The sequence below is a fragment of the Myotis brandtii genome, unplaced genomic scaffold, assembly GCF_000412655.1.
Source record: "Myotis brandtii unplaced genomic scaffold, ASM41265v1 scaffold236, whole genome shotgun sequence".
NCBI classification, from domain to species: domain Eukaryota; kingdom Metazoa; phylum Chordata; class Mammalia; order Chiroptera; family Vespertilionidae; genus Myotis; species Myotis brandtii.
In genome coordinates this window covers 398,599-422,605 of record NW_005358901.1, presented here as the reverse complement: position 1 = coordinate 422,605, position 24,007 = coordinate 398,599, and the positions used below count along the sequence as shown (strand labels likewise).

At 51.9% G+C, this 24,007-nt stretch overlaps 1 protein-coding gene across 3 annotated transcripts in view; it reads left to right on the top strand.

Annotated features, from left to right (window-relative positions):
* The window catches only part of PTK2B (protein tyrosine kinase 2 beta), a 136,144-nt gene that overhangs the window by 97,659 nt on the left and 14,478 nt on the right, over nt 1–24,007 (top strand). For all 3 annotated transcript variants that reach the window (XM_005866652.2, XM_005866651.2, XM_014540082.1), the window contains exons 3-22: nt 4,906–5,084; nt 5,666–5,753; nt 6,994–7,073; nt 9,520–9,582; nt 9,783–9,837; nt 10,275–10,415; nt 10,746–10,820; nt 11,440–11,541; nt 12,269–12,386; nt 12,987–13,026; nt 13,457–13,503; nt 14,306–14,356; nt 14,886–14,983; nt 15,796–15,880; nt 16,118–16,218; nt 16,493–16,608; nt 18,420–18,520; nt 18,700–18,789; nt 19,665–19,869; nt 22,759–22,867. In XM_005866652.2, the coding sequence (XP_005866714.1) occupies nt 4,906–5,084; nt 5,666–5,753; nt 6,994–7,073; nt 9,520–9,582; nt 9,783–9,837; nt 10,275–10,415; nt 10,746–10,820; nt 11,440–11,541; nt 12,269–12,386; nt 12,987–13,026; nt 13,457–13,503; nt 14,306–14,356; nt 14,886–14,983; nt 15,796–15,880; nt 16,118–16,218; nt 16,493–16,608; nt 18,420–18,520; nt 18,700–18,789; nt 19,665–19,869; nt 22,759–22,867 (1,944 nt within the window). The remainder of the gene's footprint in view (nt 1–4,905; nt 5,085–5,665; nt 5,754–6,993; nt 7,074–9,519; nt 9,583–9,782; nt 9,838–10,274; nt 10,416–10,745; nt 10,821–11,439; nt 11,542–12,268; nt 12,387–12,986; nt 13,027–13,456; nt 13,504–14,305; nt 14,357–14,885; nt 14,984–15,795; nt 15,881–16,117; nt 16,219–16,492; nt 16,609–18,419; nt 18,521–18,699; nt 18,790–19,664; nt 19,870–22,758; nt 22,868–24,007) is intronic.

The following is a 24,007-nucleotide window of genomic DNA, read 5'->3' as shown; positions in this document are numbered from 1 at the left end:
CTGGGTGGTATTTTGTTTAAATAAAAGGGTGGACCTAAGAAAATCATGAGACTATAGCGATTACTAAAGAAGTTATAAAATGTGGCTGAGGTATAAGGATAGACTATTAGGTCAAAGGAACAGAAAAAGAGGTGAGAAACAGCCCCACACATATAGTCACCTAATGTTACACATCTTCGTAAAAACAAATTAATTTTAAGCCATTCCTCATGCTATATACAAAAATTAATTTCTGACCGGGGAAAATGTGGCTAAGTACCAATAAAGGAAGAGAAAGTGGATTGAGTAATTAATTGCTTGGGTGACCTTTTTTGGGGAGAAATTACCATGGGTATGGGGATAAGCATACAATCCTTCTTTGTTTCTGACCTAGAAGAGGAAATGCCAGAGAAGAGGGAGAGAGGCAAAGGCAGTTTGGGGTCTTCACACTACTTGATAAAGACAATAAATCAATGTTAACCAAGCAGGAAGGAAAGCCATAGAAATCCCACTGTTTGCAATAAAGCACCAGTCGCTGTGAGCCACAGGCAAACTGGGGGCCTGCTTTTCAATAGCTCTCTTATGAGCAGAAGTAAAGGTTTTCCTGTAGCAAAAAAGAATCCTGGTTTTATCTAAATGGCAACTGATAAAAGTAAGACAGCTTTTTATTTTTCCCTATCATGTTACATATGGCAATTTAGTAAGTAGGTAGACATCTTATACTGTTGTTTTTAAAAGTGATTTATTAATCCTATGTAATAAAAGCATAATATGCAAATTGACTGAATGGCAGAACTACCGGTTGGCGGGGGACAGGGCTGGCAAGCAGGTGGCGCCAGGCCAGCCAAGGCACGTGCCAGTGGGCAGAGGGAGGGGATGACAACGGGGGCGGTGGCAGCAGAGGGGTGATGGTGGGGCAGGGCTGGCTGCTGGCCAGCGCTGGTGCCATCCCCTGATCAGCCTGCCTGGTTGCCTTCCACAGAGGAGGCGGGCAGCAGCAGTGGGGGTGGGGTGAGTGGGCCTAAGCAGTCAGTTGGACATCCCCTGAGGGCTCCCAGACTGCGAGAGGGCGCAGGCTGGGCTGAGGGGACCCCCCCCCCACTCCAGTGCACGAATCTTTGTGCACCAGGCCTCTAGTAGAGAAAGAAATATTAACTCATTAACGGCAATCTGAGCTGTGGGTAGAGGGCTGATTTTGGTGCTCCCACCATTTGCTTGAGGAGCTGTGTGAATATTTGGGAATCGGCAGTAAAGGGTGAGGGAAGAAGGGCTGATCCAAAAGCCTCCACAGTGAGATCATGTCAGACCTCAAAATTTTCTTCATTTAAACTGGCCAGTGTGGCTCAGTTTGTTGAGCATTGTCCCATGTACTGAAGGGTTGCTGGTTCCATTCCAGGTCAGACACCATTCCAACCATGCCTGGGTTGTGGGTTCGATCTTCGGTCAGGGTGCTTAGGGTAGGCAACCAATTTCTGTTTCTCTCTCACATCGATGCAGCTGTGTGAATATTTGGGAATCGGCAGTAAAGGGTGAGGGAAGAAGGGCTGATCCAAAAGCCTCCACAGTGAGATCATGTCAGACCTCAAATTTTTCTTCATTTAAACTGATTCCCGCCCTGGCCAGTGTGGCTCAGTTTGTTGAGCGTTGTCCCATGCACTGAAGGGTTGATGGTTCCATTCCAGGTCGGACACATGCCTGGGTTGTGGGTTCGATCTTCAGTCAGAGTGCTTAGGGTAGGCAACCAATTTCTGTTTCTCACATCGATGTTTCTCTCTCTCACCCTCTCCCTTCCTCTCTCACTAAAATCAATTACAATATTTTTTAAAAAACTGATTCCCTACCTCACTCTGGGACATCCTCAATTTAAGCTACTTTCTCCTGCCTCACCACTAAACAGAAGCTCCTGAGGGGAGGGCTCTGTGTGGGCTCTGGGCTCCTAACAATGCTTTGCAGAGTGAGTATGTCATAGATCGTCGCTGATGGTTTGCATGAAGGAATCATTCTGCAGCGTCATAAGACAAGGGTAGAGACAGCAGGAAGGGGGCTGTGGGAATTTGTCATCCTGTTAGAAGAAAGTGTCAGAACTGGGGTTAGACAGGATTTGTGTGATCCTAAGTGAGTTCTCTTTCTGTCACCTGTGATGGTTAACCTGGTTGCTGTCCAGGTGCACCTGAAGGATTGGTGCACTTCACAGTGCAATTCTGGAGCTAGCACCAACTTCACAGGTTGAGGGCACAGTCCCCTAGAAGACACCCCTTGTCAGACCCCAGTCTCAGATCCCAGGGTTCCCAGGCCACCCACACTTCTGACAAATTTGATACAAACTTGAGGGTTCCAGCTAGACCCTCGGGTCCAGGAATATACAATGCATTTAGTTGTCCAATCTCTTTGGTCTTCTCCAATCTGAAAGAGTTCCCAAGTCTGAAAGAGTACAGGCCTTTTATTCTATTTATCTCTGAGAAGACCCCCTCACCCTGGGTGTCATGACTAGGCTCAGACATGAACTTTTGGCAGAAATATCTCAGAAATAGTTAAGTGTTCTTGGATCAAGGGGAGAGACGTTCTGTTTACCTGTCTACTGATGATGATGTTAGCATTGATGAGCTTTTGTGTCAGCCAGGTTTTCCTTGGTATATGATTAGTGTCTGAAGGAAGATATGCTAAGATCATGTCACTATCCTATTTATCATCAGACCTCAACTCTCCAACTGTATCATCCATTGATGAATCATGCCCAAACCAACCAACACTATTTATTGCCAAATGGCGATTTTCTATTTCCATCCTTCTACATTTACTAGTTGGCATTCTACTGTAAGGAAAACATTCCTTTTTCATTTATTTATTTTGTTTGTTTATTTATTTATCTATCTATCTGTCTCAGATTCCATTTTATTCAGTGGGGTGTAATCTATTCCTTCCTATCTTGAATATTTTAAAGCTTAGGTTGTCCCAGATTTGGCCAGTGTCAGCCCCTTTAAGATGATTCTGTTTCCTTGTTATATAGCCCCAACATCCTCTAAACTCTTCCTTTTTTTTTCTAGCACAAAAAGATATTCCAGGATCATCAGGTACATATTTTAAAGCTTAGGTTGTCCCAGATTTGGCCAGTGCCAGCCCCTTTAAGCTTTAGATTCTGTTTCCTTGTTATACAGCCCCAACATTCTCCAATCTCTTCCTTTTTTTTCTAGCCCAAAAAGATATTCCAGGATCATCAGGTATTTTATTTGCCCTAGCCCTGGAATCAGCCATTTCTTCCAGGAGCCCTGGATCTTTTTAGTGGAGAAGGATATTTGGAAACTAAGACACAGTGTTTGGTATACAAATGACAATCAGGACATCATTGATCCTAGGTTCTTTCAAAAGTAAAGCACTCATATTCTCTCTCTCTCTCTCTCTCTCTCTCTCTCTCTCTCTTTCCCCAATGGTTCTCTCTCACCTTCCCCTCTCCATATTTCAAGTACTTTCTCCAACAGAAAGAAACCCATCTCCCATTATCCTCAATATATTTACTCCTTTGCTCAATCCTCCTGTATGTAACCAATCACCTAACCATTCCAGCCATCTCCACCCAGCCCCACCTCCTCCTTTGCTCTGATTCTGACTTTGCAGCCACTACCAACCCCCTCAGTCTCACTGCTTTGACCTGTGGCCATCCCACCACCTCCAAGAGAAGGGGGGGGAAAAAAGAGATAAAAAAGGTGAAGGAGAAGAAACCAGAGTTTTCTTTTGTTTTCCCAATCTTTCTTTGTTTTTACAAAAGCATCCGAATCTATACTGGATTGCTATATAGAAATAGTGCTAGCATTTTTCTTAGTATTTACCTCATGTCAGGTTCTGTCCTAAGGACTTTTATCTAATTTAATCCTTATAAGACCATTCAAAATAGGTGCTATTATTTTCTCTGTGTTATAAATGGTTGTATGTAGGCTTGGTGGCATACACATTGCAAAGATATTCTACAGAGATAGGTCATTGCTGGAGAGTTTTAAACGTTGCCTTTGGGGGTCCTCTCTGCTCCACCAGGAGTAGGCTGGGTTCTCCAGTTATGTATGGAGCCACATGAGGAACTTGAGTTAAACTGGAGCCCATGTGATTCAGAACTAGGCACGGCCTTGTAGATGGGCTTCCAGGCAGCCACCTAATTGTCCTCCTCTTAATCCAGCTCTGGCTCTAGGCCAGGAAGCTATGGCATCAGGATGTCGGGCAGCCTGACTTCTGGTCAAGAAAGTAGTAATAAGGAGGGCACCTCGTTTCTTATCAACACTCCATTTCCTGTGGCCATGCTTCTTGTGTGGGGACTGTGCCACGTAATCCCTTAACGTGAGTCCTGTCCTTCTCTCTTGTCCAGCCCCACCATCCCACAGAGCAGCTTGGTCTAGTTGAAATCCTCAGAGTCCAGTGGACCAGGGTTAAAAATCCCAGCTTAATTCCATGAGCTGTGTGGCCTCATCAGTTTCCTCATCAGCCAAATGGGGGATGTAACACCTACTTTCCTGTATTGTATGGATTTAATGAAGCAATGTATGCAAAGTGCCTACTGCAGACCCCGAGCAATGCTGACTAGATTGGAAACCACTCAAAGCGTGCTTTTTACATGGTGGTTGCTTGGTAATTATTAATTGTTTGGTTGGAATGAAATGCAGAAGCACAGAATTCGTGCTCTTTGCCTCGCTGCATTTTCTCCTTCGCTTCTGCTCTCTCCTCTCAGTTCCTCCGTCTCTGCCTCATTTTGCCAGTTTGTTCATTCATCACCTAGAGCTCACTGTGGACCAGGCCTTACACTAAGCGCTAGAGAATCACAGATGGATAAAACATTAAGCTGGAACCTCACCCTTAGAGAATCATGCCTCCAGGGCTGCATGAGGACTGTGGGAGCCTAGAAGGAGGCACCTCTGAGTCATGCCCCTGTCTTCTCCTCCGCAGGAGGTCATTGCCTCCATCCTGCTGAGCGGGCGGATCGGGCCCAACATCCAGCTGGCTGAGTGCTATGGGCTGAGGCTGAAGCACATGAAGTCAGACGAGATCCACTGGCTGCACCCGCAGATGACAGTGGGTGAGGTGCAGGACAAGTATGAGTATCTACACGTGGAAGCCGAGTGGAGGTAGGAGAGGAGCCCTAGGCTCTCGAATGGGGGGAGATGAGTGTGGAGTGGGGAGGCCCTGGAGGTGCTTCCTTGGAGCATTTCCCAACATCTGAGAGTCTTCTAGAGCATCTGAGTGACGTTTTAGGCTTAGTCCCCCTGCAGCGTCCAATGCATGTCCTTGCCAAAGCTTAGCATGGACTCAACACATCCCCATTCAAGGCAGGTACCTAGAAACACCCCCAGGCAAGATGCTGTTGGTGCTGTGGAGAAGGAGGAAGAGAGTGAGAAGGATGAGCCAGGCCAATGGCTGGTCCAAGGAAATTGGTGGAAGATGCTGTTGGTGCTGTGGAGAAGGAGGAAGAGAGTTCTGGGAGAAGGGTGAGCCAGGCCAATGGCTGGTCCAAGGAAATTGGTGCCCATAAAGATGAAGTGTGGGGAGTCAGCACCTGTTGGCCACCCGTCTGTCCTCTGTGGTCCTCCACCCAACGAAAAGTCCTACATGGGTGGCCAGGAACCACATGTGGTGGGTGAGGTTGCGTCTGCTTTGGCCAGCCCTACACTTCCTTTAAATACAAGGGGGTCTTAATGTCCTGTCCCAGGTATGACCTTCAAATCCGCTACTTGCCAGAGGACTTCATGGAGAGCCTGAAGGAAGACAAGACCACGCTGCTTTATTTTTACCAACAGGTAAAAAATAACTCCTGTGCACAGGGTCCTATTACACCTTAAATGCCAAGTATTAGCCAGGCTCTCCTAGGAGATGGGAGGACACAGCCTTGGAGGTCCCAGTCCAGGAAATTTCTCTTGGGGGCATTCCCTGGCCCCTGGTCAGCTGTCTAACTTGGCGTCTCTCACAGCTAATTAGGTGCCAGCTAACCCCACCCCAGACACTCACGGCTCCTCTGGGGCTTTCCTAATGGCTAATTACTGCCCAGGAGACCTGGCTGGTGAAGCAGGCAGAGCAGGTCTGCCATCTGACACACCTGGTTCCTCATCCAGCTCTGCCATTTTCTAAGCTGGTACCCCCGAGGACTTCACCTGCATAAAGCTGTTTTCTCTTCTATAAAATGGGGATGATGATGATGATGATAATAATACCTACTTTATAGGGTTATATTATTGAGGACCAAATGATATTATTAACAATGTGCTGGTAAACCAGCTCTCTGAAGAAAAACAAAACAAAACAAATGCTGGTAAACCAGCTCTCTGAAGAAAAACAAAACAAAATAAAACAAAACAAAACATAGGACTTGCCGATTTCCATGGTGTAAATAGACCTGTTTCAAGCTAATGATGCGATATCAGCTTGCAAAATTTCAAAACATTTAATAACTGGCTTTCAATAGCTGTTTGGAGCTGCTCCAACACACCAACTATGGTGCATGTAAAGTTCCTAACACAAGACCTAACACAGAGTGAATGCCAAGTAAATGTCAGTTGCCATTGTTATATTCTGCCTGATCTTAGCTCCCTCCTATATCTCTCTCCTGGTTTGCTGGAGACCACGCCAGACTTTTCTTGTACCGTGGATGACACCTGTCACTACTTACCAACAAGGCTTTGGATAAATTACTGACTCCTTCCCCAAATCCCAGTTTTCATATCTCCAAAATGAGGAGTGGGGGAGGGGAATTGGAACTTCCTGCCTCGCGGAGCCAATGGGAACATGTCTAAAACACTTCAAAAAACCCCGAAGACCTCAGCCTGTGGAGGCTTGGTCAGCACTGCCCAGGGTTCTGGAGGGAGGCAGGGGCAGAGCGGAGGGTGAGCGTCCCCCTTCTGCTCTTAATCTCCTGCTATGCATTTGTGCCTGGCGGGCATGTGAGAGAGACAGGCAGGATTGTGTTCAAGGCTTCCTGGGGCCTCTGCTTAGGGACACAGGGAATGAGGGTGGGAGTCTCAGCCTCGTCTTTTCTCCCGCCAGCTCCGGAATGACTACATGCAACGCTACGCCAGCAAGGTCAGCGAGGGCATGGCCCTGCAGCTGGGCTGTCTGGAGCTCAGGTATGTGGCCTCTAGGCCTCTCCATGGAGGGGGCCCATGCCTCCCCTCCTGTGCTGGGCTCCTGGCCAGCTGACTTTCCTCCAGGATATGTGAGAACCGGGAGTGGGTAGTGGTGGCTGACAAAGGGTCAGGCCCTGAGGTGCTTGCCTGACCTGCTTGCCTGCCCGGCTGGTCCTCTCTGATTGGAGTCCCCACCTTCCTTTGGCTGCCACTGCCTTTGCCTCCAGGGTGCCTGCTTCTCCCATCTCTCTGTCATCCAAGTGACTCAGTAATGTTTCTTTGAGCCTTAGGTGAGATTCTGAGAAATACTCAAATGTTGGGTTTTCTAATCTGTGTTCACCACTATGTCCCCACCTCGTGTAGGTACTAATAAATATGTATGAAATTAGTGAACTATCCAAGAGGTCCTCAAATTTACAGTGTTTTGGAGGTGATAGGTGTGTCTACAATTGATCATAATACAAGGCAGGATGAAATACGTGCCAAGCAGATGTGCCTATAGGAGCCATGAATCCTGCCGTAAGGCATCAGGAAGAGGGGGTCTGAACTGCTCCAGGAAGGAGGAGAGAGATTTCCATCAGTAGATAAGGGGGAGTTTTGAGCAGGGGAGTGTGCATTCCGGGCTCAGGGACCAATGGAAGGAAAAGAACAGACTGGAGGATAATGGGAGATGAGTGTGGGAGGTAAGTTGGGGCTGATGGTGGACAACTTTGAATGACACTCTAAGAAATTGGCCTTACTCTTGGCTGCTCTCATTAGCTGGGTTACGGACCTGTGCCTGGCCATAGGCACTCTGTCCACCTGGTGTGTTAGCCAGTTAAAATGGCAGACCTGGGTTGGGGAGAACCAGCCAGGCACTGGAGGACCCTCCTAGCAGGTGCATCCTCATTCAGTGAGGGCAGTTGGGGCAGGTTGGGGATAAGTGGGTGCTCACTGGCAGCAGCTGAGATGGGGTTCAACCCAGAATATTGTGAAGCTCAATCTCTGGAAAAAGCAGTACATCTGATTAGCAGTGGTGACTGGTTCCCCCCGACATCCCAGTGATTTTCAAACGTTAGAGACACACAGAATATGGCACACTTGAGTGATTGGGTTCCTTTGTCAAAAATAACACAACAACTGATCTTCAGGGCAAGAGAGAAGGGCAATCAATGATATAGGGAGTGAGTTGGATTTTAAGAGATTGGGATGACCTCGGTAAAAACCCGAGTTACCTTTTTCCTAATTAAACATTTTTCCATTTGCCACCTCCTTAATCATTCTAAAATTGCTATTACTTTCACATGTTTTAATTCCTCAGTGTTCATTTCAAAGTTTGTTTACCCTTGCATTTAGCCAACCCCAACTTTTGTTTTACTAAGGCTTATTAAATAATATTCTAGTCCTCAAAATTCTGTTATCCACCCCCAGTATCAATGCTCATTCATTCATTCACTCATTCAACAATTATTATAAGCCAGGAGTGACACTGAGAGGCCACTGTGTCTGGGACTTGGAAGCAGCTCTCACCCCCTTAGTGAGTAATACATCCCCTCTGTCTGGCATACTCTCCTCTTGCCTTTGTTCAGCCTGGTAAACTGTTCTTTATTCTGGAAGCTTTAGAAAATGTACCAAACTAGTGTTGCCTGCTTGCCTGCTGCATTCATAGAAAACCTCAGAGCACACCTGTGAAGTGTCGCTAATAAGCAATATGGTGGCCATAGGCTCTTCCTGCCAAGCCAGCTCATGTGTTTTAATTGGGGATATCTTCTATGATTTCATGATTTAGATGTTCTTCCCAATTCCATGATTTGGGAATATTTTCCTAGATTTTCTTGTAGTTTTAAAAACGATTTTATTGTTACATCTATCCCTTTAATCCATCTAGAATAAATGTTTAAATAAAGTGTGAGATGAGGATATAATTACTATTTTCCAATCATAGTGAATTGTCTAAATTCATATCTTTTGAATGTTAAGTTACTTGCCTCTCTCTCTGCTTATAGTATCAGCACAAACTGTTCTCAGATGTGTACAAAGACAGCTGGCTCAAGGAACACTGAGTCACTCTAATGTGGGATTAAAAGTGTGACAATGTCTGCAACAATGAAAATTACTAGACATGGTGATCCAGGCAGAGAATGAAGGAGACTCAAGTGGGGACATTGGCTATTTGGTCTCTACTTAAACAATTGCTAAACTCAATAATACATTAAAATCTCCATCAAGACATACACTTAATGGGAAAGAATAGATATTAAAAAATGAATAAATGTGTTTTCTAGGAATGAGGTTTGTGGGTTTTTTCCTTTTCTTCGTGGTTTTCTAAGTATCAACTTTTTTACTCTCCTAATCTTCTCCCTCCCAGTGGCTCTCACATGTGGCAGGGGAAGGGGACTGGGCAACCAGGCTCTGGTGGCTTTGTTCTCCAGCCATCAGCTTCTCCATGACTTCTCTCTTTCTCCAGGCGGTTCTTCAAGGACATGCCACACAATGCACTTGACAAAAAGTCCAACTTCGAGCTCCTGGAGTAAGTCTTGAGACTGGCCCCTGCCTCTCCTCGCTTCTTGCTGCCCTACTTTTCCTACTCACCCCTACTTCACTCACCCCCAGACCAGAGCCAGGCAGGACCCATCTCCCCAGCCCTCGAGCCCTCTGACCTCTCCTGATTGGCCAGAATCCTGGGTTGAAGGAGAGGGGTGTCAAATGATGCTTTTCTTCTTCTTTTAGGAAGGAAGTAGGGCTTGACCTGTTTTTCCCAAAGCAGATGCAGGAGAGTTTAAAGGTAAGTGGGCAAGAAGCCCAGAAAGACCCCTTTTGTGCTGGTCCCCAGGACTAGAGCTAAAGGCATTGGGCTGGGATACTTGGGGATACAGCCAGGGCGTCTGTGCCATCTTGGGCCATTGGGACATAGGACCACAAATGCACCCAGTGGGCTCTTTCCGTGGCTGGGGCTCAGGAATCCTGGCTCTAATTCCACACCAGAGGCCAGTTAGCTGTGTGGCCTGATCACTGGGGCACTGCCTCCCCTGCCTCCCTCCCAGGGCTATGGTGAGCCTCCCTTGAGACAACAGGCCTGTGCTCTAGGTAAGAGATCGCCACTGCTCTCCTGGCAGAGGCCTGGGGACCGTCCTACCGCAGCAGGCAGGCTCTCAGCAGTGAGATCCCTAGGGAAGGAATCAGAGCCTGGAGGAGCCGGCTCACCCCTGCCATCTCCCCCAGCCCAAGCAGTTCCGGAAGATGATCCAGCAGACATTCCAGCAGTACGCCTCGCTCAGGGAGGAGGAGTGCGTCATGAAGTTCTTCAACACCCTGGCCGGCTTTGCCCACATCGACCAGGAGACCTATCGCTGTGAACTCATTGTAATTCTCTCCTCCACCTGAATTCCAGGCCTCTTGGGAAAGGGAGCCAGGAGGCCATCCAGGGGGGCTGGGAAGGGGCTTTGCTTGCTTGTACTGACCTGCCCTAAAATGCAACTACCGTTAATCGACTTGCACCAGGAAAGGGAAATCTTGGCTCCCGCTCTGGGAAGTGGGCAGGGTTTTGGGAGGAGGATAATCTGTATGGCGGGGGTTTGGAGAGGAGGGCCCAGGAGATAGTAGTCTGAGCCCAGTTTAGTGGGCCTTTTCAAATTTCTCAAATAGGAGCAGGGCAGGGTTTGAGCAGCAAGTCCCTCTCTCCTTTTATTCCAGCAAGGATGGAACATCACTGTGGACCTGGTCATCGGCCCTAAAGGCATCCGCCAGATGACAAGTCAAGATGCAAAGGTAGAGAGAGACTGGGGCCACGCCCCACCCAGCCCCAGGCTGTGCTGTCTGCCCTGTCTGCTGCCTCCTACCCTGGCCTGTCCGTCCATTCTTCCTGCCCCATTGCTGAGAGCAGAGGTCCTTGGTATGAGCAGCTGCAGGGAGAGTGTTTGGCGTAAGAGCATGGGGCTGCCGGTTCTTTTCCCCCCTGAGATTGTCTCCTGCATAGAGGCTGGGAGAGCAGGATGGCTTGGGGATGCAGAGCAGAGGGAAGGAAACTCTTACTGCTTTTCTGGCTCAGATACCAGCGTTGTTCTTTCAATGGAAAGATGGGGCCATCACTCCCTTGAGAGTCAGAAGACCTGGGTTCAGTCCTGGCTCTACCACCAATTTGGCATTTGACCGCGGGCAAGTCCTGGCTCTCTCCAGACCCATGTTCTCGTCTGCAAACCATAGGGCTTAGACTAGATGATCCTTCCAGTCTCAATAGTCTTTGATTCTCTCTTCATCCTCCTGAGATACTCCCAGCCCCCACTTTTCCTTGTGCCCCTTCCCCTCCATACTGACCAATTTCCATGGCTTGATCCCAGGAGTTAGATGGTCTGAAGCTCCCCCCCCACCCCTTGATTCTTTCCCACAGCCCACCTGCCTAGCTGAGTTCAAGCAGATCAAGTCCATCAGGTGCCTCCTGCTGGAGGAGGGCGAGGCAGTATTGCAGTTGGACATCGAAGGCGCCCCCCAGGTGAGCATCTCTGGGAACCTGGAAGCTCTGAAACAAGGAGGTACAACTGCGAGTTGGGTGTTCCTGTGCAGGTGCTCAGAAAGCCGGAGATTCTCTGGCTCCTGAGATCTTGTTAAGGAAACTGCACCTAGTTCTTGGACAAGGTACCGGGATGATGACACATTAGAAGGAAGATATCTCAAGAAACAAAGCTGTTTAAAAAAGTGTCAAGATAAAGCTGAGTTTATTTTGGGGGGTGAAGGGTGAGGGGTAAAGGTGACCAGAAATCAAGGTACTAATCAGTGGCCTAACTTTGAACAAGTGAACAACGATGCAGAATCAAGACCTCAAGGACCCAGGGTTTTTGTGGGTGGGAGAATCAGAGAGACCTCAGACCAAAAACAGATTTCTATCTCTCCTCTCATTCATCTGTCCTCTGCCCCACTCCCCCCTGCTCCCCATTCTGTTTCTGCTCTTGCATATTTTGTACTGACCAGGTACAAGGCGAGACCAAAATAATAAGGCAGACCTGGAACTGGCCTTCCTAGAGTTTAAGGCAATCAGTTGGGAGGGATGACAAGAACGCCCCCTGGTGGCTATAGGGAATGCAAGCCCAGCCCCAGGAGAGGCATGGCTGGATTCTGGCTGGGGATGGATGGCAGGAGTATGCAGTTTCTTCTCTTTCCCTGTGAGATAGACTCCAGCCAAGGCTCTGAGGTCTCATGCTTAGCTGCTCTCTTCTCTGCAGTCCTTGTCCATCAAAACCTCCTCTCTGGCAGAAGCCGAGAACATGGCTGACCTCATAGACGGTTACTGCCGGCTGCAGGGGGAGCACAAAGCCTCTCTCATCATTCATCCCAAGAAAGGTGCGTTTCCACTTAGAGGCAAACTGGCCCCGTGGGCAGATGACCGCATGGCTGAGCCAGGCTGCGTCTCCCCCAACCCCATCCCACTCCCTCCCCCTCTCCCCCCTCCCCCCCAGCAGGGAAGCTAAGCCACTGACCAATATGTGACTGAAGTGGCTTGGATAGTGTGTGGAAGTGCTCACCCAGCCCCGCGGGACGTTGCCTGTTGTCCCATTCTGGGTCTCAAGCTTCAGGCCCTGGCCCACTGGACAGTGGCGGCCTGGAGCCCAGCTTCGGGAGGAAGGGCGTTGGTAGCCCCAGGAAGATGGAAGCTGTTGCTAGAACCTGGCTGGTCCCTCTTGCGTCTCTGCTTTGGAATGGGATCAGGAAGCAGGGGTCTGGTCTGGAGCTTGTGGATGGTAGTAGGAGGAAACCTAATAATTTCAACAAAGAGGATTCCAATTCAGGCCAAAGGCTACCCATCTTCCACTCAGACTGTCAGAGAGCACAGAATGGGGGAGAGGGGTCTCCCTCGTGTGGGCTCACAGGAGCAGTGAGGTCAGCCGTCACCCAGGGCCCTGTGTCCCTGACTCCAGCCTCTTTCTTCCTCCCTCTTCCCAGATGGTGAGAAGCGGACCAGCCTGCCACAGATCCCCGTGCTGTGAGTACAAGCAGATGGCAGGGAACAGGCCCTGCACTCAGCCTGTCTTCCCGGGAGAAGGCAGAACAGCCCGTGGTGTCTGGGCCCCAGCGGAGAACGCTGGGACCCCAGCATTTCACAGTGGCGATTATTATTTTTTTTTTTGCCAGTAAATTTCTCCCAGTAAATTCTTGCAGGGATATTTCTATGTTCTAATGCCACCTGGCATCTAATCCTAGGGGCTATTGCTGCTGCCCCTTCCCTCCTGCCCCCTGGCAGCCTGGGCCATGCTCCCGGGTTATTGCCATCAGGACAGGCTGGTTCCCCAGGCAGGCAGTGGGCACAGTGCAGTGGGCCCTCCAGGCGGAAGGTGGGAGAGGGTGGGCCGCCCAGGGGACCACTGCCAGGCTCTGAGCTCACTTGGCTCCGGCCCTCTCCTCTCCTCCTACAGAAGCCTGGAGGCACAGCGGCCCCGCCTCTCCGAAAGCTGCAGCATAGGTAAGCCTGCCTGTGTGCTCATTCCTGCACCCAGATCCTCTCTTCTGCCTGCTCTTGTGACATTGTCAAGGATTCCCTCAAACTTACAGTAAAATGAACTTCCCCTATGATGTCCTAAATATCATCAATCACCATAGCTGACAAGTTTTGAATAGGTAGTATGTGGCACCATATCTGTCTGGGTCAGCTCAGTCCAAGGTCACGGTGCCGGCAGGGTCAGGCCCTGTGAGCACTCTCTTCCTGGTTTGCAGACGGCCGCCTTCTCTCTGTGTCCTCACCTAGAGAGCTCTGGTCTCTTCCTCTTCTCAGCAGAGCGCTATTCCCATCATCGGGCTCCACCCTCATGACCTCATCGAAACCGAATCACCCAAAGGCCCCACCTCCAACTACCATCACACTGGGTGGTTCAGGGCTTCAACATAGGAGGTTGGGGGAGCGATGGTCACAAACATTCAATCCATAACAGTGTTAAATACATAGCCGATATTCTTTCATTTGATCTTTAGGACATTCCCCAGAAAGATTCGGTTTACAGAAAAGGAAACTGAGATTAAGGGAGGCTAACCAACTTGTTCTGAATAATGCAACGGGGCAGTAGCAAGCAGGGACTCCAGCGAGGTACCCTGGGCTCCTGGCCATTCGAACCTGCCACCAGCGCCTGGTTCTCGCCTGGCTCCTCCTCTTGTCCCTCCCACCGACATCACCGTTGGCTCCTGTGGCCACGTGGGAGCCACACACCTGGTTCCCGGTGGTGCCCTCGGAGGGCATCTTGGGATGGGATGTTCTTTTCCTGTCATTGCAGAATCAGACATTTACGCTGAGATTCCTGACGAGACTCTGCGAAGGACAGGAGGTAGGTCCTTGACCCACCACCTTGGCTGCAGCCAGGGCCCTGTGAAGTGACATTATGGGGACACATGTGACACCATGGCGGGACGTCTTTCTTTCTTTGTCCTCTCCCATGTGTGACTCAGACAGGGACACCCTGAGCGAGGCAGCTTTGATTTAAAAACCAAGATCATTCTTTTATCCCCACACTATTGCCCTTCATGTGCCTGTGGAGAGCCCAAGAGTGTGGACATGGGACCAGCTTTCAGAGTGGATAGAGTGATGGCTCTTCCCCGGGTCTGAACCAATAGAACGTACTAGAGCCCCTTCCCCAGCCCCCCCAGCCCAGCCCCTGGTTCTTGGCTGCTGAACCAATAGAACGTACTAGAGCCCCTTCCCCAGCCCAGCCCAGCCCCTGGTTCTTGGCTGAGGTGTGACCAGGGGTCTGGTTACACCTGAGCAGGGCCTGGCATTGAGGCCTGTGGACACTCAGATTCCCGGGTGTCCGTGGTTTCTGAATCCTGGGTCTCTGCTTTCTCCCTCCACACGTGCAGGCTCACAGTATGGCATCGCCCGGGAAGATGTGGTTCTGAACCGTATCCTCGGGGAAGGCTTTTTTGGGGAGGTCTACGAAGGTGCCTATACGAATCACGTGAGTTCCGACTCATCCCTGACACTCCCCTTCCACGTTCTGTAGGAAGAGGAGGAGGAGGGCGAATCGTCCGGGGCTGGAGGTGGCGGTCACGATGTGTAGGTCCTCACGCACTTGGCATTTACAGTATTTATGAAATACCCAGGGAGTGAGGGAAACAAGAGTCATTGCCAAGCAGGAGAGCGATGCCAGGGATCCAATAGAGGCAGCACCAGGAGCGGGCCACTGGCTCTGGGTGGGAGAAGACAAACCCCGGAGGCATGACAACACGCGGTTCTGAGAGAAGGAAGGCGGATCTGAGGCAGGAGTCGGTGGGGGAGGCCACGGATGGGGTGGGACAAGGTGGGTGGTTGTGTTAGGCCTGGGGAACAGGCAGAGCTGAAGGAAAAATGTGAAAACTAACAATAAAGAGGGAAAGAGACCCGGACGCCGTGTCTGATGATGGCCTTACAGGTGCTCCGCAAACGCCTTCCAACCTCAGGCAGATCTCTGCCCCCTTAGCCTCAGTTTCCCCCTCTGCACAGCCAGGGGCTTGAGCTACCTGATCTAGAAAGTCCTTTCCAGTGCCAACACGTCCTGGTCAAGAAGAAAGAGAGGGGAGGGGGGAGGAGAGGACGGCAGAGAAGAGAGGAGAAGGGGCGAGAAGAGGAAGAAAGCAGCGGGGGGCGGGGGGGATGTGCTATGCAGAGACCCAGAGGCCAGACGTCCCCTGCCATCCCTTGGCTGGGAAGACATGGGGTGACACCGGGAAGGGACACTTACCTTGGGGCACTCGGCTGGACCGAGGGGCCCTGAGCTCACTCTCACTGCAGAAAGGGGAGAAGATCAATGTCGCCGTGAAGACCTGCAAGAAAGACTGCACGCAGGACAACAAGGAGAAGTTCATGAGTGAGGCAGGTAGGTGTCCCCCGAGGAGGGACACAACCCCCATGGGCTGGAGAACACCCCCGAGGCGACACAGACCTCCAAGATGAGAGAGGGGCCTGGAATGCGGGGAGGGGGTGGTGTGAGCAGTGCTGGGGCCCACACGGGAGGAGGGCTGTCCCTCCCCATCTCTCCCAGCTGGGGCAGAAAGCACGGTTCTCACCCCGGACCTCAGATCCCTCCAGCCCGCCCCTCTCACCCCCATTGCAGTGATCATGAAGAACCTGGACCACCCGCACATTGTGAAGCTGATAGGCATCATCGAAGAGGAGCCCACCTGGATCGTGATGGAATTGTATCCCCATGGGGAGGTGAGCTGGAGGTGGCTGTGGGGGACCTTGTGATGGCGGCTGGGCCACAGCTGAGCAGGGCAGCGTGCGTTTAGGAGGGGCCCTTGACTCCCAGTGTCTGCCTTCAGCTGAAACAACCCAGGGACCATTTGTACCATTTGTAGAGGGAATTCCTGGACCCTCTTGCCAGCCCCGGTTCACTCTCCCCTCCCCCACACCCCTGCCTGCGGTGGGGCTCCCTGGCTCATGCTGAGGCCATGCCCAGGTCTTGATGGCACCTTCCTCCTTCCGACAGCTGGGCCACTACCTGGAGCGACACAAGAACTCCCTGAAGGTGCTCACTCTCGTCCTGTACTCGCTGCAGATTTGCAAAGCCATGGCCTACCTGGAGAGCATCAACTGTGTCCACAGGTGTGGCTGGGGGAAGCCGGGCCCCTCCATCCGATCCTGGAGTTTGGGGTAAAGCAGGTCTGGGTGTCACACAGACCAGAGTGGAAGCCCCAGCTCTGGTCCCGTCTAATGGGACAACGTGAGCACCTGCTGTGAACCTGTTTCCTCACCTGAGGAGTGGAAACGGGCATGTGTACCTCACAGGATGTTCTTCTGGGTGAATCTGAAGCCCTAGGTGTCTGATTGTGACTCAGTGCCTTCAGCCTGCTTCCCTGTGGGTTCCGGGAAATCGCTTCCTGCTCGCTCTCCTCCCTCGGGCCCATTCGGTGGCACAGGGCCCTGCCAGGAGGGACTGAGCTAGGGCAGCGCTCGGAAGATCCTGGGGTCTGGGCCCTTCCAGCCAGAGTGGCTGACGCTGCCTGGCACCCCCAGTCTGCCATGTCCAGTCCTCTCTCTGTGAAGCTGGCCCCTTCTCCTCCTCCTGACTCCCTGAAAGGAGGTCCCTACCACCTTTCCTGATCCCCTCGAGGAAACAGAAGGGGTGCTCTCAGAGCACAAGGTATAAGGGTGAATTCTTCCATCCAGCACCACCGAGGTCAGCGATGTGGCCTTGGGAGTGATATTAGGCAAAGCAGTGCTGGGGGATATAAACATTCAGTCATTCAGTCACTCATCCAGTCATTCAACAAATATGGAATTCTCACCCTGTGCTTCCAGGCGCTGTCCCAGGCCCTGGGATAAAATCATAATCAAGACAGCCTGGTTGGCGTGGCTCAGTGGTTGAGTGTTGACCTATGAACCAGGAGGTCACGGTTCAATTCCCAGTCAGGACACATGCCCGGGTTGCCAGCTCCATCCCCAGTGTGGAGCGTGCAGAAGGCAGCCAATCAATGATTCTCTTTCATCATTGATGTTTCTCTCTCTCCTTCTCTCTTCCTCTCTGAAATCAATAAAAATATATTACAACAAAACAAACAAACAGACAAAAATCCCTTTCTTGTGGAGCTTACCTCCCGGCATGAGGGTAAAACGTGAGACAGAAACAGTTGTGGGGGGACGATGGAGGGAGGACAGATTTGTTTCCTTTGTGTGACACCTTTTCAGGGATAAAGGCCAATGACAGGCAGAGAGCCTGCCTGTGAGCAGCAAGCAGACAGGCCAGTCTGGGGTTCGAAGTGATGCAGGGAGGTGAGAGCCCAGCTCTGGAGTGAGGCTGACTCCTTCCCTACCGGTTACCTGCTGGGCAGTTCCTCCCGCTCCCTGTGCTGAGCCGGGGGCTCCAAGGGTCTCTATACCGGGCTCCGTGCATGCGGCCCTGGGCTGTCCTGCCTCTCCGAGCTCTGAGGAAGTTAGCCATGAGCTGCTGCTGCTCTGAGCCACAGCGAAAGCCCACACAGTCCTGCAGAAGGAGGAGAGCATAACTGGGACCAGGAAAGTTGTCGGGGTTCCTTCTTGGAGAATCAGCAGGGTGACAGCATCACTGGCAGAGGGGACAATAGAGTCGAGGGGCAGGAGAACATAGGGAGCAAGTCCTGGGAACTTGAAACAGGCTTCACATTGGAGACACATGAGAAAGGATGATGGGAGTTGAAGCTCAGCAGTGAGATGAAAGGAGGTGGCAGAGGGCCGGGTGCATGATGGGGGTTGGAGGGCCACCCCAGCTCCCACCTGGGCTGGGCTTCAACAAGGTGGGTCAGGGAAGGGCTGATGACACAAGCTGCCTGACTGTGCTCCCTGGCCAGCACTGTCCTTTGTCTCTCTGTTCATCTGCGTCTGTCTGTCTATCTGTCTGGGGCATTCTGAACCACCTTGTCTTCACATCCTACCTCCAGGGACATCGCCGTCCGGAACATCCTGGTGGCCTCCGCGGAGTGTGTGAAGCTGGGGGACTTCGGCCTGTCGCGGTACATAGAGGAAGAGGACTACTACAAAGGTGAGGGCGGCCCCGCCTCTGCTTAGCCCTGAGGGGTCGCTGAAGCCCCAGCGCCAGAAAACACAGCTATGGTCCAGGGTCTGTAGGTCCTTGGGTCTCCAGAGAATAGGCAATATTTTTGGATAATTCTGGATCTTTCTTCCCTAAATATCTCCTGAAACCTCCACGCCCACCCCCAGCCTCTGTGACTCGTCTACCCATCAAGTGGATGTCGCCTGAGTCCATCAACTTCCGCCGCTTCACCACGGCCAGTGACGTCTGGATGTTTGGTGAGTTGAGTTTCGGGAGGATGTGGAAACGGGTTTCGATTCTCGCCTCCGTGACCAGGCCAAGAGGAGGTGCCGAGAGCAGGGGCTGGGCCCCCACTGCTGGGCTGCAGGGTTCTGTTTGGCTGCGGCCCCTGGGAAGTGTGAGAAGTGAGAGGCCAGTGGTGGGTCGGGGGGATATGGGCGGAGGGCCGGCCGGGGAGTGTTGGCTAATCTTCCTGGAGGAGGTTCCTGAGCTGAGCGTGTCCTGCACCAACCAGCCCCAGGACACGTGTGGGGACACCATGGGGGGATCCTCAAAGGCAAACTCTGAGTTTGTTCTGAGAAGGAGGTGCAGGGAGAGGCGAGGACAAAGGCCGGTGATGGACAGCCCCTTGCAGAGCACACAGCCTCGTAGATGACCCCTCTTGGTTCCCCACGATCTCATTATTCTTCCTCCCAGTTTCCGCAGAAGGAAGCGGAGGCCCAGGCAGGTCCGGGCCTTCCCCTCGATCACATAGGCAGCAAGTTTGGGCTTCAACCCCCAGCTTTGTGGTGGAAGCTTCCCTCCTTCCTGAGAGAAGGCACCAGTGATCCCACAACCTGCCTTGGACTTCCCCACCCAACCCCACAGAACCCCATAGCTGCATGTGGAGGGGACATAGAGAGGGGACCTTAGTTCACTTACAGATGCAGATGGCTGGTCCCTCGGCGACCACCACGGTGAACAAAACTCCAGGGATGCTCAAGGGGGAGGCGAGGGAACACAGGAGCTCCTCCCTGCAGGGACCCAGAGCAGATTCCTCTGGTTGTTCCTGGAGGGGCTGGACTGACCTCTCCAGGGGTGAGGCCCCCCACACACCCTGCATGGGCCCTGACCCCTGTCCTCCTGCTCACAGCCGTGTGCATGTGGGAGATCCTGAGCTTTGGCAAGCAGCCCTTCTTCTGGCTGGAGAACAAGGATGTCATCGGGGTGCTGGAGAAAGGCGACCGGCTGCCCAAGCCCGACCTCTGCCCACCTGTCCTCTACACCCTTATGACCCGCTGCTGGGACTACGACCCCAGTGAGCGGCCCCGCTTCAACGAGCTGGTGTGCAGCCTCAGGTGAGCATGGAGCAGGGGTGGGGGCCGTGGGCACGGGGCCCCGAGGGAGCCGGGCTTCCCTGCAGCAGCACTTAGAGGTTTATAATGTACTTCCCTGAACAGGAGGTGTTCTTGTTCCCACCCTGTGCAAGAGAGGATCAGGCTCAGAGCTGGTGACTCTCCCAGGGGAGTGACAGGTGGGGCGGGGACTGGCTCTGGGGCCGCCCCTCTGGCCTACACAGAGCCCTGTGTCCAAGTGGAATTAGCTGATCCACCCTGCAGAAGCTCAGAACCCTTGTTCCTCCCAGATTGCAGGGAGTGTGTGTGTGTGTGTGTGTGTGTGTGTGTGTGTGTTTAAAATATGTTCTTATTGATTTTTTAGAGAGAGAGGAAGGGAGAGGGATAGAGAGATGGAAACATCAATGAGAAACATCCATCAGCTGCCTCCTGCACGCCCCCTACTGGGGATGGAGTCCGCAGCCCAGGCATGTGCTCTGACTGGGAATTGAACCAGGGACCTCTTGGTTCATGGGTTGATGCTCAACCACTGAGCTACACTGGCCAGGCAGGAGAGTCAGTTTTGACTGTGAAGACAGTGACCCAGGGGTCACCTCTCCCTTCTGAATGGAGCGTCAGTGGTCTAAGGGTCTGATCCTTCTCAGATGCCATCATTCCCCGGGACTGGGGGGTCCCTGGTGAGGGGTGCTACTGGAGTCCATTTTAGAAGGTCCCCTGTTTCCTTGGTGGCCGGCCTGACAGCCTCCTCCTCGGGTGATCTGACTTTGGCATCTTTCAAGGCAGACTTTTCCTGTAAGGGGCCAGATGGTAAATATTTGGGGCTTTGTAGGCCGTGCAGTCTCTGCTGGGACTGCTCAGCTCTGCCCTTGCAGCTTAAAGCAGCCGTGGGCAGTATGTGATGAATGCGTGTAGCTGGGTTTCAATGAGACTTTATGTGTGGACGCTGAAATGTGCTTCATATAATTTTCCGGTGACATGAAATATTTTTTCTTTTTCTTTTTTCAATCATTAAAACACGTATAAACCGTTCTTAGTTTGGGGCCGTACGAAAATAGGTGGTGGCCAGACTGGCCTGCGGGTGGTGTTTGCTGACTCCTGCTTTAGGGAATCTAGTTCTTAGTTGATGTGAATAATGCAACTTCAGATCCTGTAGTTAAGATGCTGGCTTATTTTTAGGGCAAGAATAGCCCCTGGAAACTGCCTTTGGGAGGCACCCTGGGTGGGATGCTGGGAAGGCCCAGGCAGGGGCACTGGGATGACTGTTTGTAGGGGCAGGGGCGGCAACCAATGGCAAGACCTCAGCTTAAAAGGCCGTTCTGATCCTGTCTGTCCCTTTATTGACTCTCCCCATTCATTCTAGACTCATCTCTTGTCCCCTTATAAGAGAGATTTGGGAAACCAAAGGATTCCAAGAGAAAAGTATTTGAAAGATGTAACTTGAGAAAGCAGGCGCTCTGGGGTGCTGAGTTGGTGGGGGGCTCTTCATTCTGGGGCTTGTGAACCAGGGGGAGCTGTGATGGGGTGCCTCTCCCTGGGCCCTGAAGCACACCCCTCAGGCACTGGGCCAGCCCTCCATCATGGATGGAGCGAGATGACTTTTCTGGTGTGGTCTGAAGGATACCCGAAGACCCCAGTGATCTCCAGGATACCTCCCCCAAGCCCCAGCCTGGCAGTCCACCATTAGAGTTAAGAAAGGATTTAATGACTGTTTCCCAATCTTCTGGAGTAAGAAGGACCCTTTTGAGAATTCCTCCATACAATGTCAGTTACACTTTTAGACTGTTAAAACAATCTGTTGATTGACAAAATGCAGCGAACTGTATGATTAATTTTTTATTACACACAATGTAACATATAAATCTGAAAACACAATATCAACTATTGTCTATTCAGTAGTGCTGTTAAAATGATTAAAGAAGACAATTTAGGTGACACAAATTTACAGTTTACTTAATACTCCATGAAGCAGGCAGTCTCCATTCCCAAGGGTCAGAGAATTGTGAAATGGGGCAGAAAACAGGAAGCTTTAACAGGATAAGGAATAAGGAGCGAGGAAGAGAAAAGCAGAAAATGAGTAGGGAACAAGGAAGGAAGTATAGAGCCCAGAGCTGTCTGAGTGTGTGGGGACTGGCTGACTAGCTATGCTGCATTTCTGGTCTCACAGAGCACTTAGAGGGACACAAAAGCGATCTGAGTTGTGGTATGCTGGTGTGGCACCCCAGAGCGACTCTGTCTTGGGCCTAGACATTTACTTCAATCATACATAATACTCGGTCTGCAGACAATGTGTGTGAGATACACACATGAGCATGTGGATTCATGGACCCTGCAACTATCCCAGAATCCTCTGGGGTCTGTGATTCCCAGGTTGGAAACCACTGGACGGGGTGAGAAAGGCAGGAAGCATGCATGTAGCCAAGATGGGAGTGACCCACAGCCCTTTCCCATCAGCACACACCAGGAATGTGCTGATGGAACATTTCATGGAAAAAGGGAGATGTAGAACCAGGCCTTGGTCCTGACATTGGCTGGGACATCAGAAATCTGCCTAGGGGATCCGTGCCCATATCAGGCACAGGAGGGCAAGAGGCCCGGGGAGGTGGGCTGGAGACACACTTCCACTGTCCCATTGGGCTGGGACTGTCTCTCCAAGGACTTTCCCCACTGCGGACCTGTCCCTGCCATCCTCCCAGCCTCAGTGTGGACGCAAGCTCAGGAGCCATCTTCCAGCCTGTCTCAGAGGGGCCTCCCCAGCCCACGCTGCAGAGGAGTTGGAAACGGGACCCGGTGGCCATCCTCCGGGCCCTCCAGGCTTTGGTGGGGTGCAGACAGGAGCCCCAGGAGCACCTTTGACCTTGTTTCTCTCTCCTATCTGACCTGACCCCTTGGCAGTGACGTTTATCAGATGGAGAAGGATCTTGCTATAGAGCAGGAGAGGAACGCTCGCTACCGACCTCCCAAAATCTTGGAGCCCATAGTCTTCCAGGACCCCCCACCCAAGGTAAGCCAAGGCCTGGTCTCCTCCGGCTCCTGAATCTCAGCAGAGTTGGGTCCTCATCTGGCCGCTCCTGGCCTGACCATATCACCCCTCTGTCACAGCACAGAGAGGAGGTGCCCCTGCAATTCTCCCAGCCCCTCAACCCAACTGTCCCTCAGCACTGAACTCGGCCCCTGCCCCATCGGTGCCCTGGCAGGTGGGATCTGAGACAGCAAGTTACCCAAGCCTGTGGGCACCTGGGGCAGGGAGTCACCCTGGAAACACTTCCCTTGAGAGGCTCAAGCACTTTTATTTCTAGCATTTTTTAGGGACAAATTAGATCCCCATGAGGGCACATGACTGAGGGGTGTCCCTGGGCCCCGTAGGTGCAGCCTTCATGTCCATACCCTCCGTGACATCTGTGGGCGCAGGAGCCAGTGCCCCGCCGCCACACCATTGGGTGAAGGATGGTGCCTGTGTTAGGCAGCTCGGGCAGCCGTAACAGAACTCCGTAGGCCAGGTGGCTTAAACAGCAGGCATTTGTGGAGGCTGGGAAGTCCAAGATCCAGGTGCCGGCAGATCCAGTGTCTGTTGAGGAGTCTTCCTGACTGGCAGACAGCCAACTTCTCACTGTGTCCTCACAGGGCAGACAGAGCGAGAACGCTGGTGTCTCTTCTTAGTAGTATAAGGACACGAATCCCACCCCAGGGCCCTACCTCATGACCTCATCTAACCCTTTCTTCCCAAAGGCCCTGTCCTCAAATACTATCACGCTGGGGGCGGGAGGGTGGAGGGGGAGGGTAGTGCTGCAACATAGGGATTTGGTGGGGACACCAATGTTCAGTCCATAGCAGAGCCCGTTGCCTGGTGTGCCTTTCCCCTTCCCTGCGTCAGGGCTCAGCTCAGTTTCTATCTCCTCCACGAAGCTGCTGTGAGTGCCTGAGCCCCCGTGGCCTCCTACCTCTGATGTCTGTGGCCTCCACTGCTGTTTGGGAGGTGCTCCCACACCCAGAAAAGCTACACGCACAGAGACCAGTAACCCCTCCAGTTAGCGGTGCCCCCAGGAGGACAGAGAGGCTGGCCTCTCTGTACCTGCCCACTCAGCATGCAACGGGCGCTCCATAAGTGAGAACGTTGTCCCTCATCCTTTTCATTCCGAACAAG